This window comes from Mesoplodon bidens (genome assembly GCF_964165515.1).
Source record: "Mesoplodon bidens genome assembly, chromosome: 12".
Lineage (NCBI taxonomy): Eukaryota > Metazoa > Chordata > Mammalia > Artiodactyla > Ziphiidae > Mesoplodon > Mesoplodon bidens.
Window position 1 is genome coordinate 32,996,872 of NC_138168.1, and position 26,673 is coordinate 33,023,544.

A 26,673-nucleotide genomic window follows, 5' to 3' on the forward strand; every position below is an offset into this window, starting at 1 on the left:
GACTAATATCAAGCATTCCACCACAATTCTATGATGCTTGTTTTAGGTTATTTTTGATTGATGGCCTGAAGTTATGGCTTTAGTTATTTTTAAAATTGTTTAGTTTTCAAAAGTAGTGTTTGAGGGGTCTAGAAAATAGCCTCCTTCTTCAAAATGGGAACTACACTTATAATCACACTTTCCATCAAGTCAAGTACACCTACACCCAACTCACTCATGACTTTTCCATTCTAATCTCACTTGATCTGTGGGTGGGATCATAAGCAGCTAATAATGTTCTCATTTCATAGTTAAGGAAAGTAAGTGCCAGAAAGATTAAACAGTTTCCATAGCAGTAGTTTCCATGCTCGTGCTTAAGCAACTAGTACAAAGATCTATAGCCTCTGCTTTCCAACCCAGTATTTTTCTCAGTATGTTATGTCTTGAGTTATAAGCAGAAAACAGATACAGAAGTACACATAGCTCTGTTCAACTCCACCCTCAGAATAGGAAAAAAAAACAAAGGAAAAAACTAAGAGTAGAACTTTACTAGTTATTCCAACTCCATGATATTTTTAAATCTGTGAATCTAAATTTTCCCACTGTACAACATATACTTATTTTGTCTGGCCTGGTTTACACGGACTTTGGAGGATATATTTTTTCATATATCTCACCCAAATTGTCCACCCAAATTGTCAATTTCAGTCACTCAGAAATAACACTTCAGTGAAATAATACTTCAGCTAATATCACCTATCTCTGAAGACAACGACCTTGCAATCTTGGTAAAGACATGATCTGTCTCCGAAAATCATATTCATGGATGCAGAAAGGCTGGTGCATCTTCCAAAAGAGAACTGAAGTATCTGATCATACAGTTCAAAAACTGTTAATGGAAGCCTATTGGTGCCCACAGTTTAGAAAGAAACCCTTTAATAATGTCAACAGATTAACCACATTCTGCTGTTTCTTTGATACCATCCTCAGCTGGTATTTAAAGGGCATTCTAGCTGTCTTCTTCAGGGAAAGTGAAAGGACTCTCCTTGTCATGGACAGTCCCTTAGATCTTCACCTCTGTTCCCTAATCCTATCTCAGTCCTTGGATGTATTTGCCATAGATATAATAGATATGAATTAATTCACTACTCAAGTGAACATATGCAAATTCTTAACTTTTTTATACTTGAGCCTTTATCTTTTATTCTGTTGATAGAATCCTCTTTGCCTATGTGTTTTCATTAGTTCTTGTCTTGGACTCCAAGCTTATGGGAAGTAGGAAGTTTTCCATTCATTCATTTCTTCAGCCATAAAGCATGTTCTGAAGGCCTGCTATGCTCAGACCTGAGACACACAGAATTAAGCAACATCCTTACCCTTGAGGAGCTTAGAAGTGAGAGAGACACACACAGTACAAAATAACTGTTACCAAATGTGGCAAAAGAAAAAGAGATATATGTATGAACTAATGGGAGCAACTTGTGTCCAGAGATCTGAGAAAGCTGCAGAGAGAACGATTTTTAGCTGGACCTTGACTGAGAAGTAGGTGGTCAATGGGGGGGGGGTGACAAGAAGAAAGTCATTAGAGATAGAAGAAAAGTCATGTGTGAAGGCTCAAAGGTGTAAAAAGACATAGTATATTTGAAGAATAGGGAGTCATGGGAAGTGGCTAAAGCATAGGTGCAGTGTGTGTGTATCAGATGGTACAGGGTTGGGAAAGGGATGGAGACAGTGAGAAAAGTAGACAAAGTACCAAAGGGTCTCTATGCTAAGTAATGGACTTTATTTTATAGTCAAAGAAGAGTTGTTGGAGGTTTTTCTCCAAGGAAGGGAGATGATCATGAGTCTGAGAAAGATTTTTTTTGAGTATTGTGGAAGATGTTCTGGAACTCCCAGGGAAATTGAGCTTATTTAGAGAGCAAAATTCATGGAGTAGAAATGTGCTTGGTTCTACTCAGTAGAGGGAGAAGCTTTTAATAATATCTTCAGTTCGATGTAAGCCACTATGGTCCATCAGAGATACAAGGAGGGCCTAAACAAAGATTTAAGGAATGCTTCTGAAGTGGAATCAATAGGATATGGTACCCAGTAAATATATGTAGGGGGTACAGGCAGGGAGAGAGGGGAGAATGATTGAAACCACTGCCTTGGCAGACTAGGTGGATTGCATAACCACATACTGAGGATGGTTTCTGTAACTCCTTATAGAGCACAGAGCAATATACTTTCCTCAGTAAGACTTCCAAAGTGCCCTTGACTGGCCATCAGCCCCTATCTGCCCTCACAGCAACAGTTCAAATTAAAATCCTAAATGGGAAAACTAGCACAGGTAAATTCATTTAGGTACAGTTCCAATTAAGATTCTTCATCCACTTTCCGTCTTCACCCAAGTTCCGTACATCAATCACACAAGTTTCAAAGACATCAGCGTTCTGAACTAACATTTCCCAAGAGCATTTTAATATTCCTGATGCCCTTTAGATTTTAATTCTTTCAAGTTCTTTCCTAAAGAAAAGCAGAAGCAGATCTACTTTACAGAATCAATGAAAGACCTGAATGGGCAATTGAAATAGTCATGTAGCACTCTCAGATGAGCACTAATGTATTTATACAGGCTGAATGAGGCTACTTTGAGTAACCAGATGAAAATTAAGCCAGAAAACCCAACAAACTTTGAATTGAAGAATAGTGCACTTTTACATATGTGCAAAAGTAGTGATTGTGGCATTATTTTCACCCATTTAGCAAAATTTACAAATCATGTAGTAGAGATAGAAATAATCTTAAATACCATTTACTGTATATCCTCTTATCAAGACACATAATCAATTTGATGATTTTATATAGTACTGCCTTGCCTCCACATGGAACAAAGAAAGCTATAATCAAATCAATGTAACAACTTATATTTGATATTTAGAATATAAGATATATGGTAATTCAACTCCCTCAAGTAAATAAAATTTCTCAAAACCACACCAACATAGAGACATTATTGGAAAACAGAAGGCCCAAATTATATCCTAGTATGTTTCAATTTCACCATAAAAAGTAAAAGCCCTCTTACTTTTGAAACTTGTAATCTCTGACACGATAGTAAGACACAGCTTGTGTCTTATTGTAAAGTAATAAGACAAAGATCATACACATTGGAACCATGTTTTGGCTTTGCACACTTTCATGGTAACTGAGTATTGAAAGAAAGAGAGAAAACTTTGTCTCCTTCTCTCTTTTGTATCCAAAATGGTCACCCTGAGAAATTTACCCTTTGAATCAGCCCACAATTATCCCCATATCTTCCCTGTTTGGACAATAAATTCCATGACCACCATTAGCACACAAAAATATTCTCAGGATATTACTACAGCCATCTGGATTACTTCTCTGTTGACAAACATAAGGAAAGAACAGTTTAATATATATATCAATACTACTTCTACTCATTTATCACCCACTCATTTTTTAAACTATTAAAAAACAAAACATTACATATATAGAAAATAATGTTTCTAATATATGCAAAGTATAAAAATAATTTGGCTTAAGAAATCAAATATTTTCCACATATTTGAAACCCTCTGCAACTTCCTAATCCCCGACTAACTCCAGAAGTTAGATAATCTTAAACTGCATCCTAATTCTTGTGTTTATCATCATCATGCTTTTTTAACTAGCTTTAATAACATTTATTATGGTTATTAACATGTTACCATATATTTATCATAATTCCTAATAATCAATTTTGGTTGTTTTTTAACTTTATAAAAATGCAATCATGGTGTATTTACTATTTTATAACTTACTTAGTTCACTCAGTAGTGAGGTTTATCTGTATTAAGGAGGGCACCTATATAATTCATCTGTTTTATTGCCATATAGCAGTATGTTATATGACCATACATCTACTTATTTATCCATTTTCCCTTTGATAGACATTCAGAGTCTCCTGCTACTAGGGCTATATAAACTATGTTGCCATGATCATTCTTTCAGGTGACCTTTGCAAGATTTTATGAGTCACACATTTAGGGGAGAAATTACTGAGTCATGAAGGATACATATTCAACTTTACAATATAATGAAAAATTGTTTCTCAGAGTGGTTTATCCATTCATCTTTCGTTCTTATTTCAGTGTGTGAATTCCAGTTGCTCCTTATTCTCACCAACATTTCATATTGTCAGACTTGTTAATTTTTTCTGACCATGAGTACAAATTATTTCATACTGAGTTGAATGAGCTTCCTTTAAAATATCTGTCATTTTAAAATGGAAATTTTTTTTCTTATATCTTTTGCCCATTTTTCCATTAGTTTATTTTTAATTCTTACTGATGTTTTATATATTCTGCATTTTAATCCTTTGTCAGTTATATATGTGGCAAATATCATCTATTAATCTGTCATTTTGTGGCTTGCTTTTCATTATTAATAGTATCCTTCAATGAGCAATTTTTAAAATTATCAGTCTTCTGCATCTGCTAAGTATATGGCTTACTCTTTTATTTGGTAAATACGGTAAAATACAGTGATTCTCTTCTTAATTTTAAACTAAAATTTCATTCCTGGGATAAACTCAGCTTATCATGATATTAACTTTTTCATATATCACTGGATTCAATTAGTTATTGTCTGTGCTAAATTTTTTGTATTTACTGCAAAATTTATTATTATGAGTATGATTGGCCTATAAATTTTTCTTATAATGTTTTTAGATTTTGGTAATCAAAGTTTTAATGGGTTCAAAATTAAGTGGATCATGTTTCTTGTTTTTAATTATTTGGTATAGTTTGTTAATATTGGTGTTATTTCTTCCTAAATCTTGGTAAAATCCACTGGAGAAGCCATGTGGCCTTGTGTTTTACTTTATAGGTAAGCTTTTAATTTCAAATTCAGTTTCTCTAAAATTTTATATTTCTTGTGTCCGTTTTAATGTTTTATTTATCTTTGAAGTTTCCCATTTTGCCTAAGTGTTCAAATTCTTTAAGGTTGTTCTGTTAATATTTATTCAGATTCACCTACATATTTATATTTTTTGTTGTTTTTCACCCCTTTATTTTTAAGCTTCAATCTGAGCTTTTCCTTGAAGAACACTATTTGTTATTTACTGTAATATGGGTGTGCTATTAATATATTCAGTTTCTGATTGTCTGAAAATATCTTTTCTTCACCTTTTTTAACAAAAGATATTTTACCTGAGTATAGACTTCTAGGTTGGCTCCCATTTTCTTTCAGCCATTTTATCTTTCCATTGTCTACCTTCCATTTTTTTCTGTTGAGAAGTAGGTAACTTCTCAATTTGTTGTTACTCCTGAAGTAATATTTTTAACCTACTTTTAAGATGTTATTTATCTTTGACTTTTAGTAATTTTACCCAGAGGTGCCTAAGGTTGTGTGTTTTTAGTCTGGGTGAGGGTCATAGTTTTTGTTTTGTTTTTTAAATTTGTAACATGATGTATTTTGTCAGTTTTAATAGACTGGACATTATTTCCTCAATAAGAATTCTTCATATTCCCACCAAAATACATAAAACAACTCTTTTTACATGGGGATAATAATATTTGTTGATTAAATGGAATATTAAAAAATAGACCCCTTATTGATTTCCTGTCTGTGGTATATCTACCTTCCAATCCCTTCTCTCACTATTTCCATTAATTTTCACAAATCTCAGCTCAAAACACTTCACTCTTCTATTCTCAATCATCAGTAGTTGTATCTCTTCTATAGACAACATATGTTCATCTCTAGCTTGAAACTTAGGCCATTGGTGATCTTGCCCAGCCTACTTTTCCAAACTTGTCCTCCAATTAGTACCTTCTCATGCCCTGCAAGCCACTTCAAATAGATTACTTGCTATTTTCCATGCAGGCCTCATGTATTCAAGTATAAACATCTTTCCTAATGCTGTTGGTCAGTCTCAAGTGCCCTCCCTCAACATCTTCAGGAAAGAAAAGGTTTACACAGGCTCAGATCCTGGGCTTCAGTTTCTGACAGGTGTAGGATAAAATCCTGGATTTGGCATTTTTATCAGCCAAGTTATCTTGGCCTCCCTAAAATTCTTCATCTGTCAAATGGGGATATTAATAATAGACCCATCCTACAGGATTGTTATGAGGATTAAGAGAGAGAATCTACACAAAGTGGTTAACACAATACATGGCTCTCAGGAAACACACGGGAGCATTAGAACTCACTGTTAGTATTTTTAACAATTCCTTCAAGGATGGTAGAGGCTGCTCTTTGCCCACCACAGCACCCATTCTGCCCTGTAATCCAGAGGTCAGGAACCTGCTACCACCGCTGATACCACTACCACGACTACCTCTCACAACCCGAAAACAAGTCCCTGGACCCTGGAAAACCTGAGTCCAGGCATTCTGAACAGAGGAAACCACTCACATTTCTACGACCCAGCCTGCCAACAGCAACAGCAGCAGGAACGTATCACTCCCACCTTCCAATGTACACACACCTGTTCGGAGTTAGCAGAGCCAAATTTGCATCCTCAACACTAGCTGTAAGAGGGTCCAGGAGATGTCTTTAGCTGCCTCACCTCTCCAACTAGGAGGAGGATAGAGCCAGGGTTGGGAGAACCAACCCATGATAGCTACCACACGATCCATTCAAATGCCATTTTCTCTAAGTTGTTCCGGAATTTTTCCCAGCTAAAAGTAATTTCCTCCCTCCTTCTCTTAACTGGTGGTTTTTTTTTTTTGCAGTACACGGGCCTCTCACTGTTGTGGCCTCTCCCGTTGCGGAGCACAGGCTCCGGACGCGTAGGCTCAGCGGCCATGGCTCACGGGCCCAGCCGCTCCGCGGCATGTGGGATCTTCCCGGACCAGGGCACGAACCCGTGTCCCCTGCATCGGCAGGAGGACTCTCAACCACTGCGCCACCAGGGAAGCCCAACTGGTGGTTTTTAATTATCACTGGACATTAGAACTTTCTGGGGGCTGAAAAATACTTATTCTCATTCTCTACCCCCAGCAATCCCAATTTAATTGGTTTCGAATAGGAGTGCACTTTGGAAATTTAAAAAATTCTAACATGCATTGTGTTTAGAACTATTGCTCTAAATTATTATAACCTTTCATTTCTCCTTATCACTTCCAAACCTTTGTTTAGTTATTTATAAAATGTCCATACTCTTCCTACTAGATTATAAACTCTCTGAGGATGGGATTTGAGTCTCGTCTATTTTTAATGTCCTTCATAATTTCTAGCAGATTACTGTGCAAAAAATATATATATGTTTACCTGTTTATAGAATGAATGAATGGTGTGTGATGCCTTGCAAACCAAAGCATATTAAAGATACCCTGCATAGCCTCAAATCCTTGCCTCTCTCCTGCTTGATATTCTCTCAACTATACTTTTTGGGAATCTGTTCAGCATAATAAAAATATAAGTGAGTATATTGGTCACAGCATTAAACTTCTAATCATTAACTCACCATATAACATAACTTGACACAAAATTATTCCTGGTTTTAAAAATAACATGTAAGAAACAGCATTCTCAGCTATAGAAGTTAGGACCAATAAACTCACATGCTTTTAGGTAGAAATCTAAAATCTAAGGGAGATAATTGGAAAAAGAAAGCCAAGTGCATTCATGACATTGGACTTCTGAGCTATTTATCTTATCTTCATAGGTTCTTTGATATATCGGTGTACCTCTAAATCAGTCTTCCAAAACTCCAGTAGGCAATGATAAAAATTTTGTGCTTAAACTGTTGCATAATTGCAGAATCAATTTTATAGAAGTTTGGCAAAAATATAATCTAATCCTTTTGAAAAGTTTGACAAGAATGTCTAATTGATATTGATACTAACGTTTCTAAGTTCATGCCAGGAAAAGTTAAATGCTATTCAATTGGGATACTATTAAGATTTCTTATGACTCATAATTATAAATCAGCTCTGTTCAAGGATTTTAAATCTTTGAAAGCAAACAGTTTTCAATACCTTTGCCAAATTAACCCTCAGATGGGGGCTCCTGAGATGAGAATCATATAGTCCCTATCCCCTTTCCTACAGTTTTACCTGTTAGAAAATTATTAAAAACTAGCCATTTGGTCTGCTCTTGAGGACACTAGTTATTCCCTGATTATTCAAAAATATTAATGTAAGGGACAAAGAAGAGGGGAAAAAAAGAGACAAAGGCCAAAAAAAAAAGTACAGAATGATGTTTAGGAGTGAATAAGGTGGTAAAATGTGACCCAGTTGGGAAAATTCATACCCTTGCCTCTTTTGCCTGCCCTCACACCACTTAGAACTGCTTTTATTAAAGGTCCAAATAGCTTTGAAAAGCTTTAGTTTCAAGGTCTTCCTTTATCCTGAATGGAGTCGGGTGAAAATCTGTTGGCAAGACTCACCATTCCCCAACTTCGGATGTAATCCTGTGCCATTCTCCCAGTTTTTCCCCTTCCTTCGCTGCTAATCAAGATCCTTCTTCCCTTCCTTCCTTCCTAACAGACTTGCAAAAGCTTAACTTCCTTCAAATCTTCTTAGAAAGGTCTCCCTTTACTGTAGCTCCCCACCCCTTTCTATTAGTTGCTAAGAATTCTATATGGTTCTAGTGGAATCTGTATCATATTTATGGTTATAACACCTCTAAGAAACTCTATATAGATGTATTCATATACCCATAGTTAAATGATAGACTTTATGAAAATGAGGACTGAATTTCTTAGTGTACTTTCCCCAACTAAGAATAAGACCACAAACGTTCAGTTTATTCTCTTATCTCAAATAATATTCACTATTACCAAGGTAAGAGCTAAGAGAATCCAGACTTCTTGAGGGCAGGGACTTCAACTATTACAGAGTAGACATATAACACATGTTGACTTGGACCAAATGCCTACTCCCACTGTATAGTTCTATAAAATGCAAAATTACATAGTTCTGAGATATTGAACTGACTCTTCTCACCCTCCCCAACTCCCTGACTTTGCTTTTAAAAAACAGATGGAATAAGATGTACTTTCTCCTTTAAAAAACTGGAGAAAATAGGGTCAATTTTGTTAAGAATCTTTATGGAGCAAGGCCTATTATGTGATTAGAATGGGGATGGGGAGGATCTTCTTGTACTTACATTTAGACAAGTATTTATATTCACTGATATATATTTCTATATCAATATTTATATTATAAAATAAGTATTTATTTAGATATTTAGATTTTAGATATTTAGACTTCTGATCACCAAATGAGGTACAGGTATTATAATGTTGTATTTAGAGTGTTGTTTAAAATAAAAATTTGAAATTCTACCAATTTTGTGATACCTTTGGTGTTTCTTCATTTTATAATATACTAAAAGCCTCACAAAATGGAAGTAGTCTGGGAGTTCCTAAGTCCTGAGAGGCTGTGCTTCATGGTGCTATTATATACATCTAAAACTAAAGAAATATTAACAATGAAAATGGTATTTTCCATATTAAGTGATAAAAGTTAAAGGTATATACCGTATTTCACTATTAAGAGATAAACACTTGATCACTGTAAACGTGAATAAAATTTGCATTTTTAAATCTTTCAGGGGATTTAAGTCTATTTCCTCCTGTTTCCAAGCTCTCAGTAATCCTTTCAGTGTGTTTGTATTCACTAAAAAGGGACATTTCTGTGGAATTAATCAAATAGGGAATTCAGTGTTTCTTGCAGATAATTTTGGCATGTTCCACTGGGAACTTCTAGTCTGAATTTTCATCTTTCCTGGGAAGAGACACATATATTCTAAATCCTTAGTCTTTTCTTTGTTAGTAAAGATCTGCTATAAACAGAATTAACGACAATGTACATTCAGCAAGACACTGCTGGAAACTTCATCATTAAAATAAAAGGCGGCAAAATATGTGAGAATGCAATTTGAATGTAGTAAATAAAAACTGGCATTAAAAATGCTGTAAAAATCATCAATAATTAATTGATTTTCTAATTTTGCTAAAATTAAAAAAACAAATTTCTGATGTGGAGAATTGGAAAATATTCATAGTTCCCAATACATTTATTTTCCAAGAAAATCAGTGGTACTGTTTTTGGTGACAATGAAAAACTTGTGTTCGATGCCTAAGTAAACCCTTTTGAAATCCACGTGTTTTGTTTTTTAATGGTTTTCCTAAATTTACAAAATAACTAGAATTCTTACCCTGACCTTGGATTTATGTTTTTCATTCTATAAAATGCTGCTGTTATTCTTCCTTCTGTGTACATGTTAGTTTAGCCCTAAAACCTGAAGAATCCGATAGCTCTTTTCTACCACTGATGGTTTTAACTGCACGTCCACATCTGGAAAATTGCTCAGTGGCAGTCACAAAGACCTAACACTTGGACTGAATCCTCACTGCTGAGGAGTTTTATTTGACCAGCTAAGTGTGGGGCATTTAAGTGGAGATGTCCAGGAGGCAAATGAAGAACAGGCTAAAGCTAGAGATTTAAGTCAACAGTATACTTAGGGAGGTTGAAGCCACAGGTAAGGAGGACGTCCCAAAGGAGAGTCTATGGTACAGGAAGACCTTAGGACTAATGTGCAAAACCCTCATTAGGTACCCGATAAAGAATTGGGAAATAAAAGGATGGCAGGGAAAATGACAATGTACTTGATTAGTACATTAGAAATGTACATTAAGTACATTAGAAATGTACTTAATTTCTATTTCAGTTAGAGCAAAAAAAGACTGTTGTTACTCCCATTGAACTCCACCTCCAGCACTCTCCAACAAGACAGTAAGTGATGACAGTTAGTGAAAGCTCTATCAACAGTTCATATTTATATCCTTGAGGTGAAACCATCCTATTTCAACACATATTACATTCTCATTGAATTCCACATTAGTGAATGAGGAATACAAGATGTTTTTTCACACTCTGGCTGCTGGTTTTGCTAGTAAAACACACAGGAACTGCCCAGATGGGAGAGTAGCCTTTTCTAAATCACTCCAAGTGTCACCATAACTACAGCATATTTCCTAAATTGGTGGGTGTTCATATAAGAAAATATAAATCTATTCAAGTGCTTGACTCATGCTGTATTGAGGCTTTATAATTTATCTTATCAAAAAATTTTGCCTTTATATATGTAAATTATTTTTTTATTCATAGGATTAAGCCAAAATGACAACTGCTCAATTTGACTGTCAATACTGCATGGCGTCACTTCTTGGGAAGTATGTACTAAAGGATGACAATCCATACTGTGTCACTTGTTATGATTGTATCTTTTCTAACTATTGTGAGGAGTGCAAAGAACCAATCGAATCAGATTCCAAGGTAGGTCTTACCTCAGTTCACAGAATTATTGCATATGAACAGCAGACAAGTGCTTTGGAATGCCTGTTTTTCTTTAGTGTTGACTGTTAATACTCTAATGCTCTGCTACTAGATATAAGGATTTTCAAAGCTATCGTCAATCAAGTTCCAGGCACTATGCTCAGCACTGTGAAACATAAGATACACTTTAATCCTTACAGTGATCTTAGGAGATAGTTTAGGATGTTAAAGATTAAAGAAGTCATTTGCCCAAAGTTACACAGCTGAAGTGTTATTTCTAGAATGATAAGAGTATAAGTGAATAACTATATAAATAATTGGAGCCGGAAAGATTCAAAAACCTGTATCTTCTCACTTCACATTAGCCTCATCTTCATTAAACCATTGTGCGCTGATACCTCTCACACATACACCCATTCCTCCCAGAATGCACATTATTATATTTTTTTTCTCCTTTTTTGTGGGGGGAGGCGGGGAGGTCTTTGTTTTAGTTAACTAGTGTTGAGATTTTGTTTAGGTAAATCTCAAACAGTAATAGGATGTTACAACCTAAAAGTAAAAATCATTCCAGGAAAAACTTTTCTTATAGGTTATAAAAGGAAGGTAGAGGAAATCTGAAGAAACAGGAGAGTACACTTATTTTCCATCTGTCTTTTGTGACCAACCAAGGAAGCCCCAGGTTCTAGTTCTTAATTGCCCCAGAGAGTCACCCCTCTGTGGGTAATAGTATCAATAACAGCATGCCCTCAAGCTACCAGCACCACCTACTGGCACCAGAGTCCCAGGAGTGTTTAGTATTGTTTTATAAAATGGCCTGTTTGGTCACAAACATACTTAATTAACTTTTATTTACTGTCTCAAAGGATCTTTGTTACAAAGGCCGTCACTGGCATGAAGGATGCTTCAATTGCGCCAAATGCAATCAGTCTTTGGTGGAAAAGCCTTTTGCTGCCAAGGATGAGTGCCTGCTGTGCTCCGAGTACTATTCTAATGAGTGTTCCTCCAACTGCTTCCATTGTAAGAAGACCATCATGCCTGGTAAGATCACAAGGCACTTCTGGTCTATAACTGAACCTGCAATGCTTTGAATTAAACCCAGGCACAGGAAGAGTGTAGTACATTAGTCCCCCCTTATCCATGGTTTCACTTTCCATGGTTAAAATCACCCGAGGCCAGGGCTTCCCTGGTGGTGCAGTGGTTGAAAGTCCGCCTGCCGATGCAGGAGACATGGGTTCGTACCCCGGTCTGGGAAGATCCCACATGCCACGGAGCGGCTGGGCCCGTGAGCCATGGCCGCTGAGCCTGCGCGTCCGGAGCCCATGCTCCGCGATGGGAGAGGCCACAACAGTGAGAAGCCCGTGTATCGCAAACAAACAAACAAACAAACAAACATTACCCGAGGCCAAAAATTTTAAGTCTGAAAATATTAAGTGGAAAATTCCAGCAGTAAAAGTTTCTTAAGTTTTAAATTGTGTGCACTTCTAAGTAGTGTGATGAAATCCCTCTCCAGCCTGCCCATGACGTGAATCATCTCTTTGTCCAGAGCATCCTGGCCAATAGTCACTTAATAACCATCTCAGTTATCAGATCAGACTGTTGCTATATTGCAGTGCTTGTGTTCAAGAAACCCTTATTTTAGTTAATAATGGCCTCAAAGTGCAAGAGTAGTGATGCTGGCCATTCAGGTATGCCAAAGAAAAGCCATAAAGTGCTTCCTTTAAATGAAAAGGAAGTTCTCAACTTAATAAGGAAAGAAATTGTATGCTGAGGTTGCTAAGATCTAATGTAAGAACGAATTTTCCATCCATGAAATTGTGAAGGAGGAAAAAGAAATTTGTGCTAGTTTTGCACCTCCAACTGCAAAAGTTATGGCCATGGAGCATGATAGGTGCTTGGTTAAGATGGAAAAGACATTAAACTTGTACAATAAGATATTTTGAGAGAGAGACCACATTCATGTAACTTTTATTACAGTATACTGTTATAACTGTTCTATTTTATTATGTTATTGTTGTTAATCTCTTGCAATGCCTAATTTATAAATAAACTTTAACATAGGCCTGTATGTATGGGAAAAAACATAGTGTATATATATATAGGGCTCGGTATTGTCTGCAGTGTCACACGTCCACTGGGGATCGTGGGAGGTATCCCTCACAGATAAAGGGGGGAACTATACTATACAAAACCCTGCTTTGCAGAAAGACATCTTTCTGCTATCTCTTTATCTCATTTAGTGTACTTTACACATGAAAAGATTATTCTTTCTGTCTCCAATGGGCAAAGTACTGTCTTTTGTGGTTTTTCATAAACCTAATTCATAGAAACATTTTGAACCAGAAACTGAGCCATGGAATAAAGATAAAATCTATACCAATAAATAATACTAACACTGCACTAAACACCCTGTCCTAGGCAGAACCAATAGCATCAGAAAACATAATCCATCATAGGAGAATGGGACCAATCATCATTTTGTAGCTCAACACAAACTGGGAAAACAAGGATCCAAGTAAATTGTTACAACTTTAGGCAAGTACTAATTCTCTGTTTTGATTCTCTTCTCAATCCCTATGGACAGCAGCATACGAACAATTCTCTCTCATTTTCTTATTATAGGTTCAAAGATTTTCTAGGAGACCATAACTACACAACATCAATCTCAGGAGTTTGTGCCTTGGGCATTCCTAATATCCCTGTAATGCTTATTATGTCCCAGTTTATCTGAAGCATGTGCAGCCTTTCAGAGTCTACATTTATAGTACTTTCACATCTCAAAATTGTGAAACAGCACAAGAGTTTCCAGCGAAAGAGTGATTCACCATCATCGCGGCTGAACTCTATTTATTGACCTCTTTTTTCAGATATATGTTTTGGAAACCAGTAAACACTATTTTTTCTATATGGATGATTGCTTTTTTCACCTTAACTTTAGTATATATTTTAAGTAATTTGACATATTATTGCTTAAAAGAACAATTATGCTTGATTTGTACTAACAGGTTCTTACTTTGGGGGTACAGGTTCCCGGAAAATGAAATTCAAGGGAAAATACTGGCATGAAACCTGCTTTGTGTGTGAGCATTGCCGACAGCCAATAGGAACTAAACCTTTGACTTCCATAGAGAGTGGCAATTATTGTGTGCCGTGTTTTGAGATGGAGTTTGCTCACTACTGCAGCTTTTGTAAGAAGGTAAATATCTAAAGAGGATGAAGCTTGTGAAATCTTCCAAACCATCGCTTTTTAGCGGCATTATATGTTTGCAATGAACTGATACTATCATGTTATATCCATCTTTGCACATTCATGTTAATTTTGAATTCCAACATGTTCGAAAGCACTACCTGTCACAGTGAGGAGGCCCATCTATTTTTATCACCATAAAATTCCACCCAGAACATGAATTTAATGTTCCAAGGGCTCAAGTGATTTGATATTCCAGTTCCATTCACTGCTGTTCAGGCAAGATTTCACATATTCTGGTAGAGGGCCCACGTCTCTCTTTGAATACAAAATACTTCTTAGAAAATTTCTGATCCATTTAATTTCAGAGAGATATGGATTTGTCTCACAGAGTGACTAAGGGAACCAATTTAAACAGGATATTTCACTCCTCACATCATGTCCAAGCAATATAAATGTCTTCTTAGCTTGAAGCTTTTATATTTCTAAAGAGTAGATAAAAAATAGAACTACCATATGACCCAGCAATCCCACTACCAGGCATATACCTTAAGAAAACCATAATTCAAAAAGAGACATGTACCACAATATTCACTGCAGCACTATTTACAATAGCCATGACATGGAACCAACCTAAGTGTCCATCAACAGATGAATGGATAAAGAAGATATGGCACATATATACAATGGAATATTATTCAGCCATAAAAAGAAACGAAATTGAGTTATCTGTAGTGAGGTGGATGGACAGAGTCTGTCATACAGGGTGAAGTAAGTCAGAAAATGAAAAACAAATACCGTATGCGAACACATATATATGGAATCTAAAAAAAAATGGTTCTGATGAACCTAGAGGCAGGACAGGAATAAAAACGCAGACATAGAGAATGGACTTGAGGACACGGGGAGGGGGAAGGATAAGCTGGGAAAAAGTGAGAGAGTGGCATGGACATGTATACACTACCAAATGTAAAATAGATAGATAGCGGGAAGCAGCAGCATAGCACAGGGAGATCAGCTCGGTGCTTTGTGACCACCTAGAGGGGTGGGATAGGGAGGGTTGGAGGGAGGCTCAAGAGGGAGGAGATATAGGGATATATGTATATTTATAGCTGATTCACTTTGTTATACAGCAGAAACTAACACACCATTGTAAAGCAATTATACCCCAATAAATATGTTTAAAAAAATAAAACAAGAGTGGGTAGATAAGAGCATGACACTCAAAGAGATTGACAAGATCTTTAGGGAAATTCATTAGACAGAAAGACAGAAAGATGACTTAAGAACTGCAAGTGGTTTCCTTCACCTCCATCTCCAGAGCTCCATGCAGGACCTTTCAACTTGGACACCCATTCAAAACATATTTTCCAATAGGAAAAAAAGTCTTTTTTTTTCAAGTAAACATGGTCCAATTCTTTTTGTATCCTCTAAGCTTTTACGTGAAGAAGTCACTCATCTCTATCACCTTGATAAAGTCTGTCTGTATTCCATAAATATATATTGATGTTCTCAAAGAAATTCTTGACCTGTGAGGCATCATAAGTTTCAAATAAGCCTATAACTTGTGATGAGAAAGCTTGAATCATGAAAACATATTGGATAAGTCCAGTGGTTTCTAAACATTTTTGATCTACAGGCTACTCTGGCAGGTCTCTTAAGACCATTTGCATACTTGCATCTGAAGTGTCATTGCCACTTTCTACAAATGCATGTACAAACATACACACACTCAATGATTTTCCACAAATATGTAAAATACTGGTACTACATTTGAAGAGGCATCAATCAACCCCTATGTTATAATTATTAAATTACACTGTCATGATGGCTGAAAATTACAGTTGAAAGTAACATGCTACAAAACCATCTTACACCCGAAGACTTCCATTACTCTACCAGAAGTAACAACTTAGAAAATGACTTTACAAGAAACAGTCAGACCCTATGACCCTGTGACAGATGAAGCTCCAAAAAATTATCAGTCAATGACATGCATTTAGAAAGGGATGTTGTAAATAAAATAGATTTATCTCACTGTTTTGTGGGACAACTAAGTTGGCCATTTTTAGGCTACGTTTCTTAAGGACTTACACTAAAACATTAATGACACTCGTGAGACTCATCTTAAAATCATTTGTTGGGCACACAATATAAAGTTTCTTTCAATGCTATAAGGAGTCAAGAGAACTTCTCTAGTACATCAGAGCTGAGCACTATCTGGGGCCAAAGCCCTGGCGTTTCCCAGGTTAGAGGAGCCTGCCCTATATTTAGGACATGATTTGAAGTCACCAAAAAATTTATGAAATGTTTCTATTGGGTAGTAGATCACAACATGCCAGATTATTTTCTATGTAATTTTTTAAAACCACAAGTCCTTTAAGGAAAGCTGGATATAAATGTTTCGGATCAAGATGATCCGAGCTGAAGAAAAACAAGTTGTTTCAACCCAAGCCAAAGACCAAATATAAAACAAAAGAAAATAAGCAAAAACTACTTGACCATCAGGCTCACAGAACTTTTTTCATACATTTTAGTTTCACAAAATAAAATCTATTTTCTACCAAAAAGCAAGTAACCTCAAACTGTAGTACTCTGAATTCAAACTCCTCAAGTTTCACATAGAGTATTCTGTGATTCATATCAGCTTTCATCCACTGGGTGCAAAATCATTATTGCCTCCACTTTGCCAGAGAAGAAACTTGTTCTAAATCCTGGGATCAATCAGTAGCAAAAAACACGCTTGGATGTTAGACTTCATCTTAGCCCGTCTGCCTCTTCAAAAGAATATAATCACAAGCAAACAATTTTTAATGTTCCAGAGTTTCTTCTCCCTAATGAAACAATCTTTGGTGGGTACATCAAGTTTTATTTTGCTGTGAATACAGTTTTCAAGTTTTGAATCTTTTAAGCATTGCCTGCTAATCATTTGACCAAACAAATCAAAGGAATCTGGAATTCTCCTGTGCCTTCTGTAAGGCATCTGAAGTCAGTAGGTGGGTATTTTAAATTGCTTTAGCTCACACACATTATTATGTGTCCTATTTACTTATTTAGCATAGTATACTTTTTCTCCTTTATGAAAAATAACTTTCTATCAAGTATCTTTAATTTTTAAGATAGTCATTGTAAGATTTTAAAATATTTTTAGAATAATCTTTTCAAAAGCCTATAGGATAGACAAGTATCCTATAGGATGGCTATAGGATACTTAGATGTCACAATAGGATGGCTTAGAATAGACTACTTTTTCTATATCTACTTAATTTGCATACAAAGATTACAGGCGGCATCTCAGATATCACATTGCTTCAGTCGTTATAAGATATTTCCATGAGCATATGCCAGGTTCCCAGGACAACCCAGGACCTCAAGAGCCGTGGATTTGAAAGATGCTATGACTTAAAAATTGCTGCACAAGAAAAGTTGTCTAATATTTTTCCATCTGATTTTTAAATAAAGATATCTCAGCCTTTAAAAAAGTAAAATCTAGATTAAACTGGTTTAGAAAATAAATCTTATGGAGGAATAACAAGCATCTCTGCAAAACCCTAGCATATCACACATTAAGGTTCAATGTACAACCAGCACTTATGACTTTGAGCCCTAATGCTGAAAACTCACACAGTTGCCCACAGCACCCCTATTTGTGCTAGATACAATACTGCAGTTGCTTTCCAAACATTTTTTCCCTTAGTGTTTGTTCATTCATTCAATAAAGACTTGTCAACTGCTTATCAGTGCAAAGTAATCTAATCTCAGTACTGTGTTCATGGTTAAGCACATGGGCTGTGGAATAAGACTGTGCAGGTTTGAATGCTAGCTCTGTGTGACCCTGGCAAGTGACTTAACTACTCTAACTCTTAGTAGTTACTCATGTCTAAAGAGAGAAAGATAATAGTCCCTACTGTGTCAGCATGTCGAGAATGTTAAGAAGTTAAGAACAGCGTTGAAGACTGAAAAAACACCTCAGAAATATTATTCATTATTAGCAGATTATGGTGTTGATCAATTCCTTTCAGGGTTACTACTGCTGGAATAAAGCATTCAGGAAAAAAAATAGCTTTGCTTTGTTTTTTTAGGATCCTTAAAAGTTATACATGGACATAAGAACATAGCATAGAAAATATCTGAACTCTAAAAACAGATGTTTGAAAACCAACAAGAAAGAGAAAGATGAGCAAAGGAATCAAGGGCCTATTTCTTTTTCATTTTCCTGAGTTCATTATGGTCCTGCTTCCTTTCTGTTCCATTGTAGGAGAAACATTAGGATATTTATCACCAGTTCTATTTAATCCCTGTCGCCTTTTGTTTCTCATATAGATTCAAAAAAATCACAGGGAAAAGACATCCTGACACGATGTGATAGAGTAGCCCAAAGTACCACTTGTGGGCACAGAAGAGAATCACAAAATGTCTGAATTGTAATAACGTCCACAGTCATTGCCTTTTTTGTGATCATTTGCCAGGTGATTAGTTCAGGTGGGATAATGTTTTGTGACCAGCCATGGCATAAAGAGTGTTTTCTGTGCAGTGGCTGTAGGAAAGAGCTCTGTGAAGAAGAGTTTATGTCCAGAGATGATTATCCATCCTGCTTGGGCTGCTACAACCATCTTTATGCCAAAAAGTGTGCCACCTGCACCAAGCCTATTACTGGTGAGTTATTCAGTTTAATATGGTCCTACCATGAGACAGTTATGGCTCTGTAAATGCTATGTAGTTAGTTCAGGAAATGCAATTTTAAAAAGAATGATCCTTCCTTTATGTTTCCTTTTGAAATAAACATGGGTACCTATATATAAATATAAATATTATGTAGAACCCTCAAGGCAAGTATAGAGTGTAATTAAGGTAGCTATGCTCTGTAGAGGGTAATTAATACTAAACCTCATGGTACTGACTCTACATAAGGAATAATTCAAGGAAGAAGGAGGATAAGATGAGTGGAGAAGACCTTCACAAGGAGGCCTGATCTGAGGCAGAACTTTAAGGAGTTGACTGGGGGAAGGGATACTTATAAAACAAAGTGCTGCTGAATTCCAAACAAGGGTAACAGGGCCTTAAAACAGAAAAAGTTTTAATTAAATGCAAGTACTGTGCAAAAATCTGAAGCTATAATAATTAGGATAGCATAGGTCAGGAATTAATTAAACCTCAATTTAAGATGCTTCTAACAAATGTATTATTCTCTTTGCTTTCTATTCACTTACAATAAGTTGGGTTTTTTTTTGTTTTGTTTTGTTTTGTTTTGCGGTACGCGGGCCTCTCACTGTTGTGGCCTCTCCCGTTGCGGAGCACAGGCTCCGGACGCGCAGGCTCAGCGGCCATGGCTTACGGGCCCAGCCGCTCCGCGGCATGTGGGATCTTCCCAAACCGGGGCACGAACCCGTGTCCCCTGCATCAACAGGCGGACTCTCAACCACTGCGCCACCAGGGAAGCCCTACAATAAGTTTTAATTGTGAATAGATGTGATAAAAACAAAACAAAACAAGATAGCATTCTGTTGAAGAAACAAAATATACATGACATGATTTGAAAATAACATAAATGGTAAATCGATCTGTGTTAAATGGATTTCCAAGGTAAAGAGCACATTATATTTTCCTTAGAGACACTTCTAAAATGCTAATCCTGTAGTAAAGGAACTGAAGATCTCATCACACCTGAGAAATCCAACAGCTATTCTTTTAGGCAATGTATGGTCACTGAATAATGTGGCAGAACTATACTTCTCTTCTCCATTCCTAGTACTCTTAGGTCATATTTCACTTTTAGCTCAGTTTATATAACACAGAATTAAAGATTATTTTATCCTTTTCCTCCTCCTCTATCTTCAAATATATCACAAAGTAAAACTGAATATTTATTCATCTTCAAATAAAGAGTTTTGTTGCAAACCCAGCTTGATAGGCTTTCACTTGCTTGCAAGGGAGGGAGTTTCCTGGATGAACAGAACATAGTTCTGTCTGTCTGTACAAGGAAAGCACCATGTTTTTCGGAATCTCACACTGGCCTATGGGCTATATCTGGCCAGCAAGCATGGTTTGTTTGGCCTGCACTTGTTTGTAAACAATGTAAAATCCATCTCTATAGCCAAAAAGTAAACAAAGAGCCTGCCCAGGGTAAGCAGACTACCCTCACATTCCCGGCCAGGTCACAGTCATATGGAACTGAGTGGCTGGCCCATTATGTAAGGCATGTCCCCTTTGCTGCTTCCACCTTGGCTCTATCACTCAGCTATGTCACCTCTCCAGCCCTTTCAAGGGCTTACGTTGGCAATCCCAGACTATAGGGCTCCAAATCTTGGGCTCTTAACCACTCTGCTCTCCTGCTTCTATACATCTGGCAACTCGTGAAGCCAAGAGAATAAGCCACCAACTCTACTGGTTTTAGTTAGAAATGGGACTTCCATAAATGCAACAGTAACTGGAGCAGCAAAATCTTAGTAGAATCTGCAATCACAGCCCAATGGATTTAGTCAATTTATTCTACAACACTTTTCTTGAATTGGCCAGAAAAAAAATTGGGGGGCGAGGGGTGTTCCATGAAGAAATGAGAAAATTAAACAACTCAAAATGGTTTGAAAATTTTCTGGGGACCCAAATGGCTAATACTGATCTGAAAGTGCCTACACAAGCCCTGAACTTGATGAGTTTCATTTCTGACCCATCACAGATTCATGTGATTTTTCTGATAGGTTGTTAGAGGTCAATCACTGAGCACAGCTTTTTTTTTTTTTTTTTTTTAAGGTCAGACAGAAAAACCACATTGTTCCACATGAAGCATAGGGATGATCAGGAACCAGTGATTTGTCCCCAGAGTAATCCACATGCAGGATATGCATTTAATTTAGGACAGTCTTTTGGTCATTATCTTAACCTTCTTTTAGCTCTGTGATTGAGAGACACCAGAAACTAAATGCCTGCAAAAACTTCCAACTCACTTTAATATGTTTTGATCTGATTCTTAAATGTACATAGGCCCTGTAGTAGTGCTTCTTTAAAATTGAACTATTTGAAGTAATGTACCATAGGGAACTATACTACCATATATTTATCTTCTGAAAGTTGTACATTCATGCAAACAATATGTCATCCTAAGAAACTATGTTAGAACGTTTCCAAAACACTATTTTAAAGTAACTAAATCTATAAGGAACAAACTCAAGATGTAATTACAATTTTTCTCCTCCTCTAAGATAGGATTTACCTTGCAAACTTTCTGGGATAAACGAAGCAGCTTTATCTAGTAGGAAGAGATCTGATCTAGGGAGTAAAAGACCTTGGTCTTGCCTCTGCCCCTGACTACTGTGTGATCTGTGGGTACAAAACTCACCTCCAAGGTCCTCATTTGCCTTATTTGCAAAATGAGGAATTGAACAAGATTACATCTTTGCTTTCTTCTATTTCTGTTTATTTTTAGTAAAGTAAGTTTCAAATGTTGATTTCTTCAGAAAGGGATGCTAAGGTTCCTGGTTCTTTAAAAAAGAAAATTCAGACAATTTGGTGAAGTTAGGAGCATAGGCTCTGAAACCAGATGGCCTAGGATTGAATCCCAGATCTGCCACTTAGCATGTGGGTGATTTGGCCAAGAATCTGAACCTCTCTGTCTGACAATTTCTGTCTGCAAAGTCGGGTTGATGGTAATATCTACCCCATGAAGGTGAGGTGAGAGCTACATGAAGTAAAGGGCTTAGAATAGTGACTGGCTCATCTTCAAGTGCCCAACAAATGCTAGCTCTTATTCTACGGAATTTTCAGGAATAAATGAAGCCAAATAAAACAGGTGTCAGAGACCTGTTTCATTGTTGACCTTCTTACTGCAAATGACCCTTGTGACCTGAGGGAGTAAATATATCCAAAATCAAAAAACTTTACAGGGCTTCCCTGGTGGCGCAGTGGTTGAGAATCTGCCTGCCAATGCAGGGGACACGGGTTCAAGCCCTGGTCTGGGAGAATCCCACATGCCGCGGGGCGGCTGGCCTCGTGAGCCACAATTACTGAGCCTGCACGTCTGGAGCCTGTGCTCCACAAGAGAGGCCGCGATAGTGAGAGGTCCGCGCATTGCCATGAAGAGTGGCCCCCACTTGCCGCAACTAGAGAAAGCCCTCTCACAGAAACAAAGAGCCAACACAGCCATAAATAAATATCTAGATAGATAGATAGATAGATAAACTTTACAATCAGCTCACATGTTGAGTCAGGACTTTCTTATATTCCTGTTACCAGATGCTTCTTTTTTATTCTTCTTTGTAAAATTTTAGAAAGAATTATTTTTACATTTGCCACCTGTACAAGGCCTAATAATAAAATCAAGAAAACCTCACGTGCATTAAAATGCTGGATGTATAATAATTAGTTTTATGAACAGAGATGATTTATGTATATACAGAACATTATTCTTGCAGTCAGCTTATTAATGTTCTGAATATTAAGGGAATTAATTGGTACATTATTGATTTACTCTTATTAGAAAGTAGTGATGACAGCATCATAAATAAGCTATAAATTTAATCAAGAAAAGGACAAGAATTTGATGTAAATTTATCCCTGGACTAGTAAATTTATGTGAAGACATCAAAATGTTTCCAGGATGAAAACAAAAGTTCATTATCATTGGCAAATAAAGACTCAAGCCTAGGGCATCCCAACCCCTTCCCAATCCTTAGACCTTTTCTCCTTTTCTACGACTCCTCAAAATCAGTTCCTTGAACCGTACGCTGGATTCATATTTGGGATATAGAGATAGAGTCTCACTGAAGGCTCAAATTCTCGTACCTTTCTTAGAAAACCTATGGCTCAAGTGAGGCCCAAGTTGAAGTGATAGAGGCTGACAAAGCACCTCTTAGAAACTCATCAATGGGTAGCATGGCCTCAGTGGCCAGAGGGATCAGATTCACAGATCTTTGCTGCAAGCCTATGCTGAAGTCACCTCTGGGCAAGGTAATAAGGTCATCACATTAGGCTAGCTACAGGATAGTTTAGATGAAATTCTCTATTTAGGGCTTTTGGGAACTGTGTCCCAAACCACAATACGACCATGGGACTTTATCCTGAATAAAATGAAACATGAAAAAAGAGGGAAGAGAAGAGAACTAAAAGTCATTAAAATATCAAATACCAGGCTGGGAAGTATACATTTATTTTATCTTAATTTTGCTTCTAAGTAAACAGGGTCACAAAGAGGGGAAAAAATATTCATACTTAGATATGTCTGACTTCAAAACCTATACCCTCTTCTCACTGCACTACCCTGTATTTCCTTATGTCTTAGGCAATCCTTAACTGTCTCCAAAAATATGTGCTTTGTATACCCAGATTCTACCTACTTATGTAGATTATGGAAAAATTTGACTGAGAATCTGGCTGGGTCTCATAGAAAGAACTTGTCCATGGGCGACTTTCCTAAATAGACACCGGTCACTTGGGGCAGCCTCCTTTCTTAGGTTACTTGCCTCTACATGGTCTTGCTGTATCTCAGGGTTACTGCTCACTGCTGTATCTCCAGTTCCCAGAAGAGTCCCTCAGAAAACGCTCAATCTATTTGTTGAAAGAATAGATTACTCTTTTTCTCCAATTCCTTTACAGGTCTCAGAGATGCCAAGTTTATCTGCTTTCAAGACCGCCAGTGGACATTCGCCACAGCGAATGCTTTAACTGTGGGAAGTGCTCAGTCTCCTTAGTGGGGGAAGGCTTCCTGACTCACAACAAGGAAATCTGCCACAAATGTGGCTTTGGGGTGGACACTGACATGTAGAAGGAGACAGTCCTTCCCCACCTGAAATCCACCTTGCTTTTGTTCCCACTAAATTGAGAACTCGATCAATGTGTATTTCTGAATTAATTTTTAGAAAAAATTCATGTAGAGTTTATAGCGGAAGAGGTTTTGCACACAGTCTGATTGAACTATGTTATAAGAGCTCAAAAAAAAAAACCCCACAGACTAACAGAAATGAATATATACTAAGTCACAAAGGCACCTTTCCTTGCAAAATACTGCACTCTGCTGTTAGAAATACAGGAAAATATTTCTTTATTGTAATCAAATGTATGATCTATACCTAGAAGTCATGGATGTTATTACTGAAAACTGATGTTTTTCAAACCTGCAGAGTAAAAAGGAAAATAAGAGATCAAACTGAAGAGCATACATGAGACTAATTTTGCATTCCTAACTAGCTAGTTGTATATAACATGACTGGCTGTGAATGGTAGAAAAACAAAAATGATCAGGAGGAAGTGATTACTAATCATCACATTTAAGTATTTTGTCATCTTATCTTTCTTTTATTGTTCACAAGTACTGACTTCAGAGTTGAAAAACAAAGCTACGATTTGCCCTCATCCATCCTGCTTCCACAGCTGGTTGGTTACCATATTTAATCAACGGAATTTGAGAATTCTGGACACTATGCCTCTCATTCTCTGCATAGATATAAAGGGTCATTTCTCCCTAAGGATAGTCAAAGCATAGGTTTCAACACATTTTGTATTAAATGCATTTCAAAGCCCACAAAGACTTTTTTCTAAATACTTACAGATTCCATGAAAGAAAAGTCTATTCTTTCAAAAGAGCTAACCAAGATAATCAGTCCCCAAAGGCAAATCTTTAAAGTAAATAGATCATTAAATCATCATTTCTGGAAATGAGTTTTAGGGAAGGGATTGAGTGTTGGAAACTGACTTTCACCCAGATATCTAAAGGCATAATAGAGTGTATAATTAGCTCTGAGCGTCATGCATTTTGCCTTCCAAAATTACATAGTTGATTAATGGGAAGACATAAAAGTGGGCTTTAAAGAAACCTATTAATAATAAGAACTGAAAAAGAATAATTCACTGCTGATAATTCAGGACTGGCAAAGCAGCACAACAGAGCGATAAGGTCTACAGATGAGCCCTCTCCACTGTTCCTCCATGCCCATGCAACTCACCTCACCCATGCCAATGATGTTCTAGAGCTTCAAGCTCTTGCATGGCTGTGAGAGGCACTCTCAACCCTCGGTAGCCAATCTACAAATAAGCCAGTGTTTATTGGTCACAGCCTTAGTGAAAAGTCTATCACCATGTGTTTAAATTTATACCAGACATCTACTGATGATGACCCTACCTAGCTGCCCCGGGACAAAATTTTCCACAGAATGTGGGATAAATGGAAATCAACCTCTGCTCTCCATGCTCAGTTACCACCCTTTATTATAGTTTCACTTGGGTGGAGCAGAGAGAGGTCACGAGAAGAAACCCACATCGACATAACATTTTAAAAAGTGTCTACTCTCAGATTACTGCATAGCATTAAAGGTTCTGATTGAAGTCTAATTACATGCTGTGGCTGATTACAATTATACCACAAGAGATTTAACTAAAATTGTTATGGAAACACATTTTTTGAAATAGTTTAAAATGCAAGGACATCTGGAGATTAGCAGTTTAGAGATACTAATAAAAGGTCAGGCTTCATAGGTGATTTGAAAGATATAATTGTCCTTTTTTTGGTATTAACAATGCCAAGATATTTTCTCTTATTCACATTGTTAAATGTAGGCAAAAATATCAATATTTTTCCTTCATTGTTTGAAATCACACATGTGAAACTGAATATGCCAATTGTTCTATGATCTAGAATATAACAGTGTATCATATATTTAGAAAACCAAGCCATTTTGAATCCGTGTAGATATACAACATGTAATACTGTCTCAGTTAGTCAATTATAAACAAACATACAAAATGTAATGGTTTTTCTTAAACAATTGGTATTGTTTAGGCATTTTGCTGTGTGGGATGGGGGGGTGGGTGTGAGTATGCACTGATCAGGCTTGTGTTCAATCTTTACAATTAAAAAATTCACAGAACCATTTCCAACACAGAGATTTTGTGATCCTTTGATAAGTGTAGTTAAGTATATATACTTTCACATGGCTAAGCTACCTTCTAAATAGAGAATTATTTCTATTTTTAGAAGATATTTATTCCCTATTTAGAAGGTAGCTTAGTCATCAAACATGTATTAAACATTTACTGTGCACAGTTAGAGCTCAATCTACTGTGATTCTGGGGTGGTGGGAGGGTAGATCAGGGTATGGAAGCATGGGAGAGCTGGATGCAGAGAGCTTATGAAAAGTGCCACTATAGACATAACACACATATACACAACAACTGAGAAGGAAGACGCCCTTAGACTGACACACAAAGATAAAAGTAAAACTCATACACAATATACTAGAGTTGATTTAG

General features: G+C 36.8%; 1 protein-coding gene across 1 annotated transcript in view; it reads left to right on the forward strand.

Annotated features, from left to right (window-relative positions):
• Positions 1-26,153, forward strand: part of FHL5 (four and a half LIM domains 5) — a 39,274-nt gene extending 13,121 nt beyond the window's left edge. Inside the window, exons 2-6 of the mRNA XM_081250853.1 lie at positions 11,085-11,252; positions 12,116-12,290; positions 14,276-14,445; positions 18,906-19,092; positions 24,025-26,153. Of these exons, the coding sequence (XP_081106979.1) occupies positions 11,097-11,252; positions 12,116-12,290; positions 14,276-14,445; positions 18,906-19,092; positions 24,025-24,119 (783 nt within the window). The 5' untranslated portion in view covers positions 11,085-11,096 and the 3' untranslated portion in view covers positions 24,120-26,153. The remainder of the gene's footprint in view (positions 1-11,084; positions 11,253-12,115; positions 12,291-14,275; positions 14,446-18,905; positions 19,093-24,024) is intronic.
• Positions 26,154-26,673: the final 520 nt, after the last annotated feature.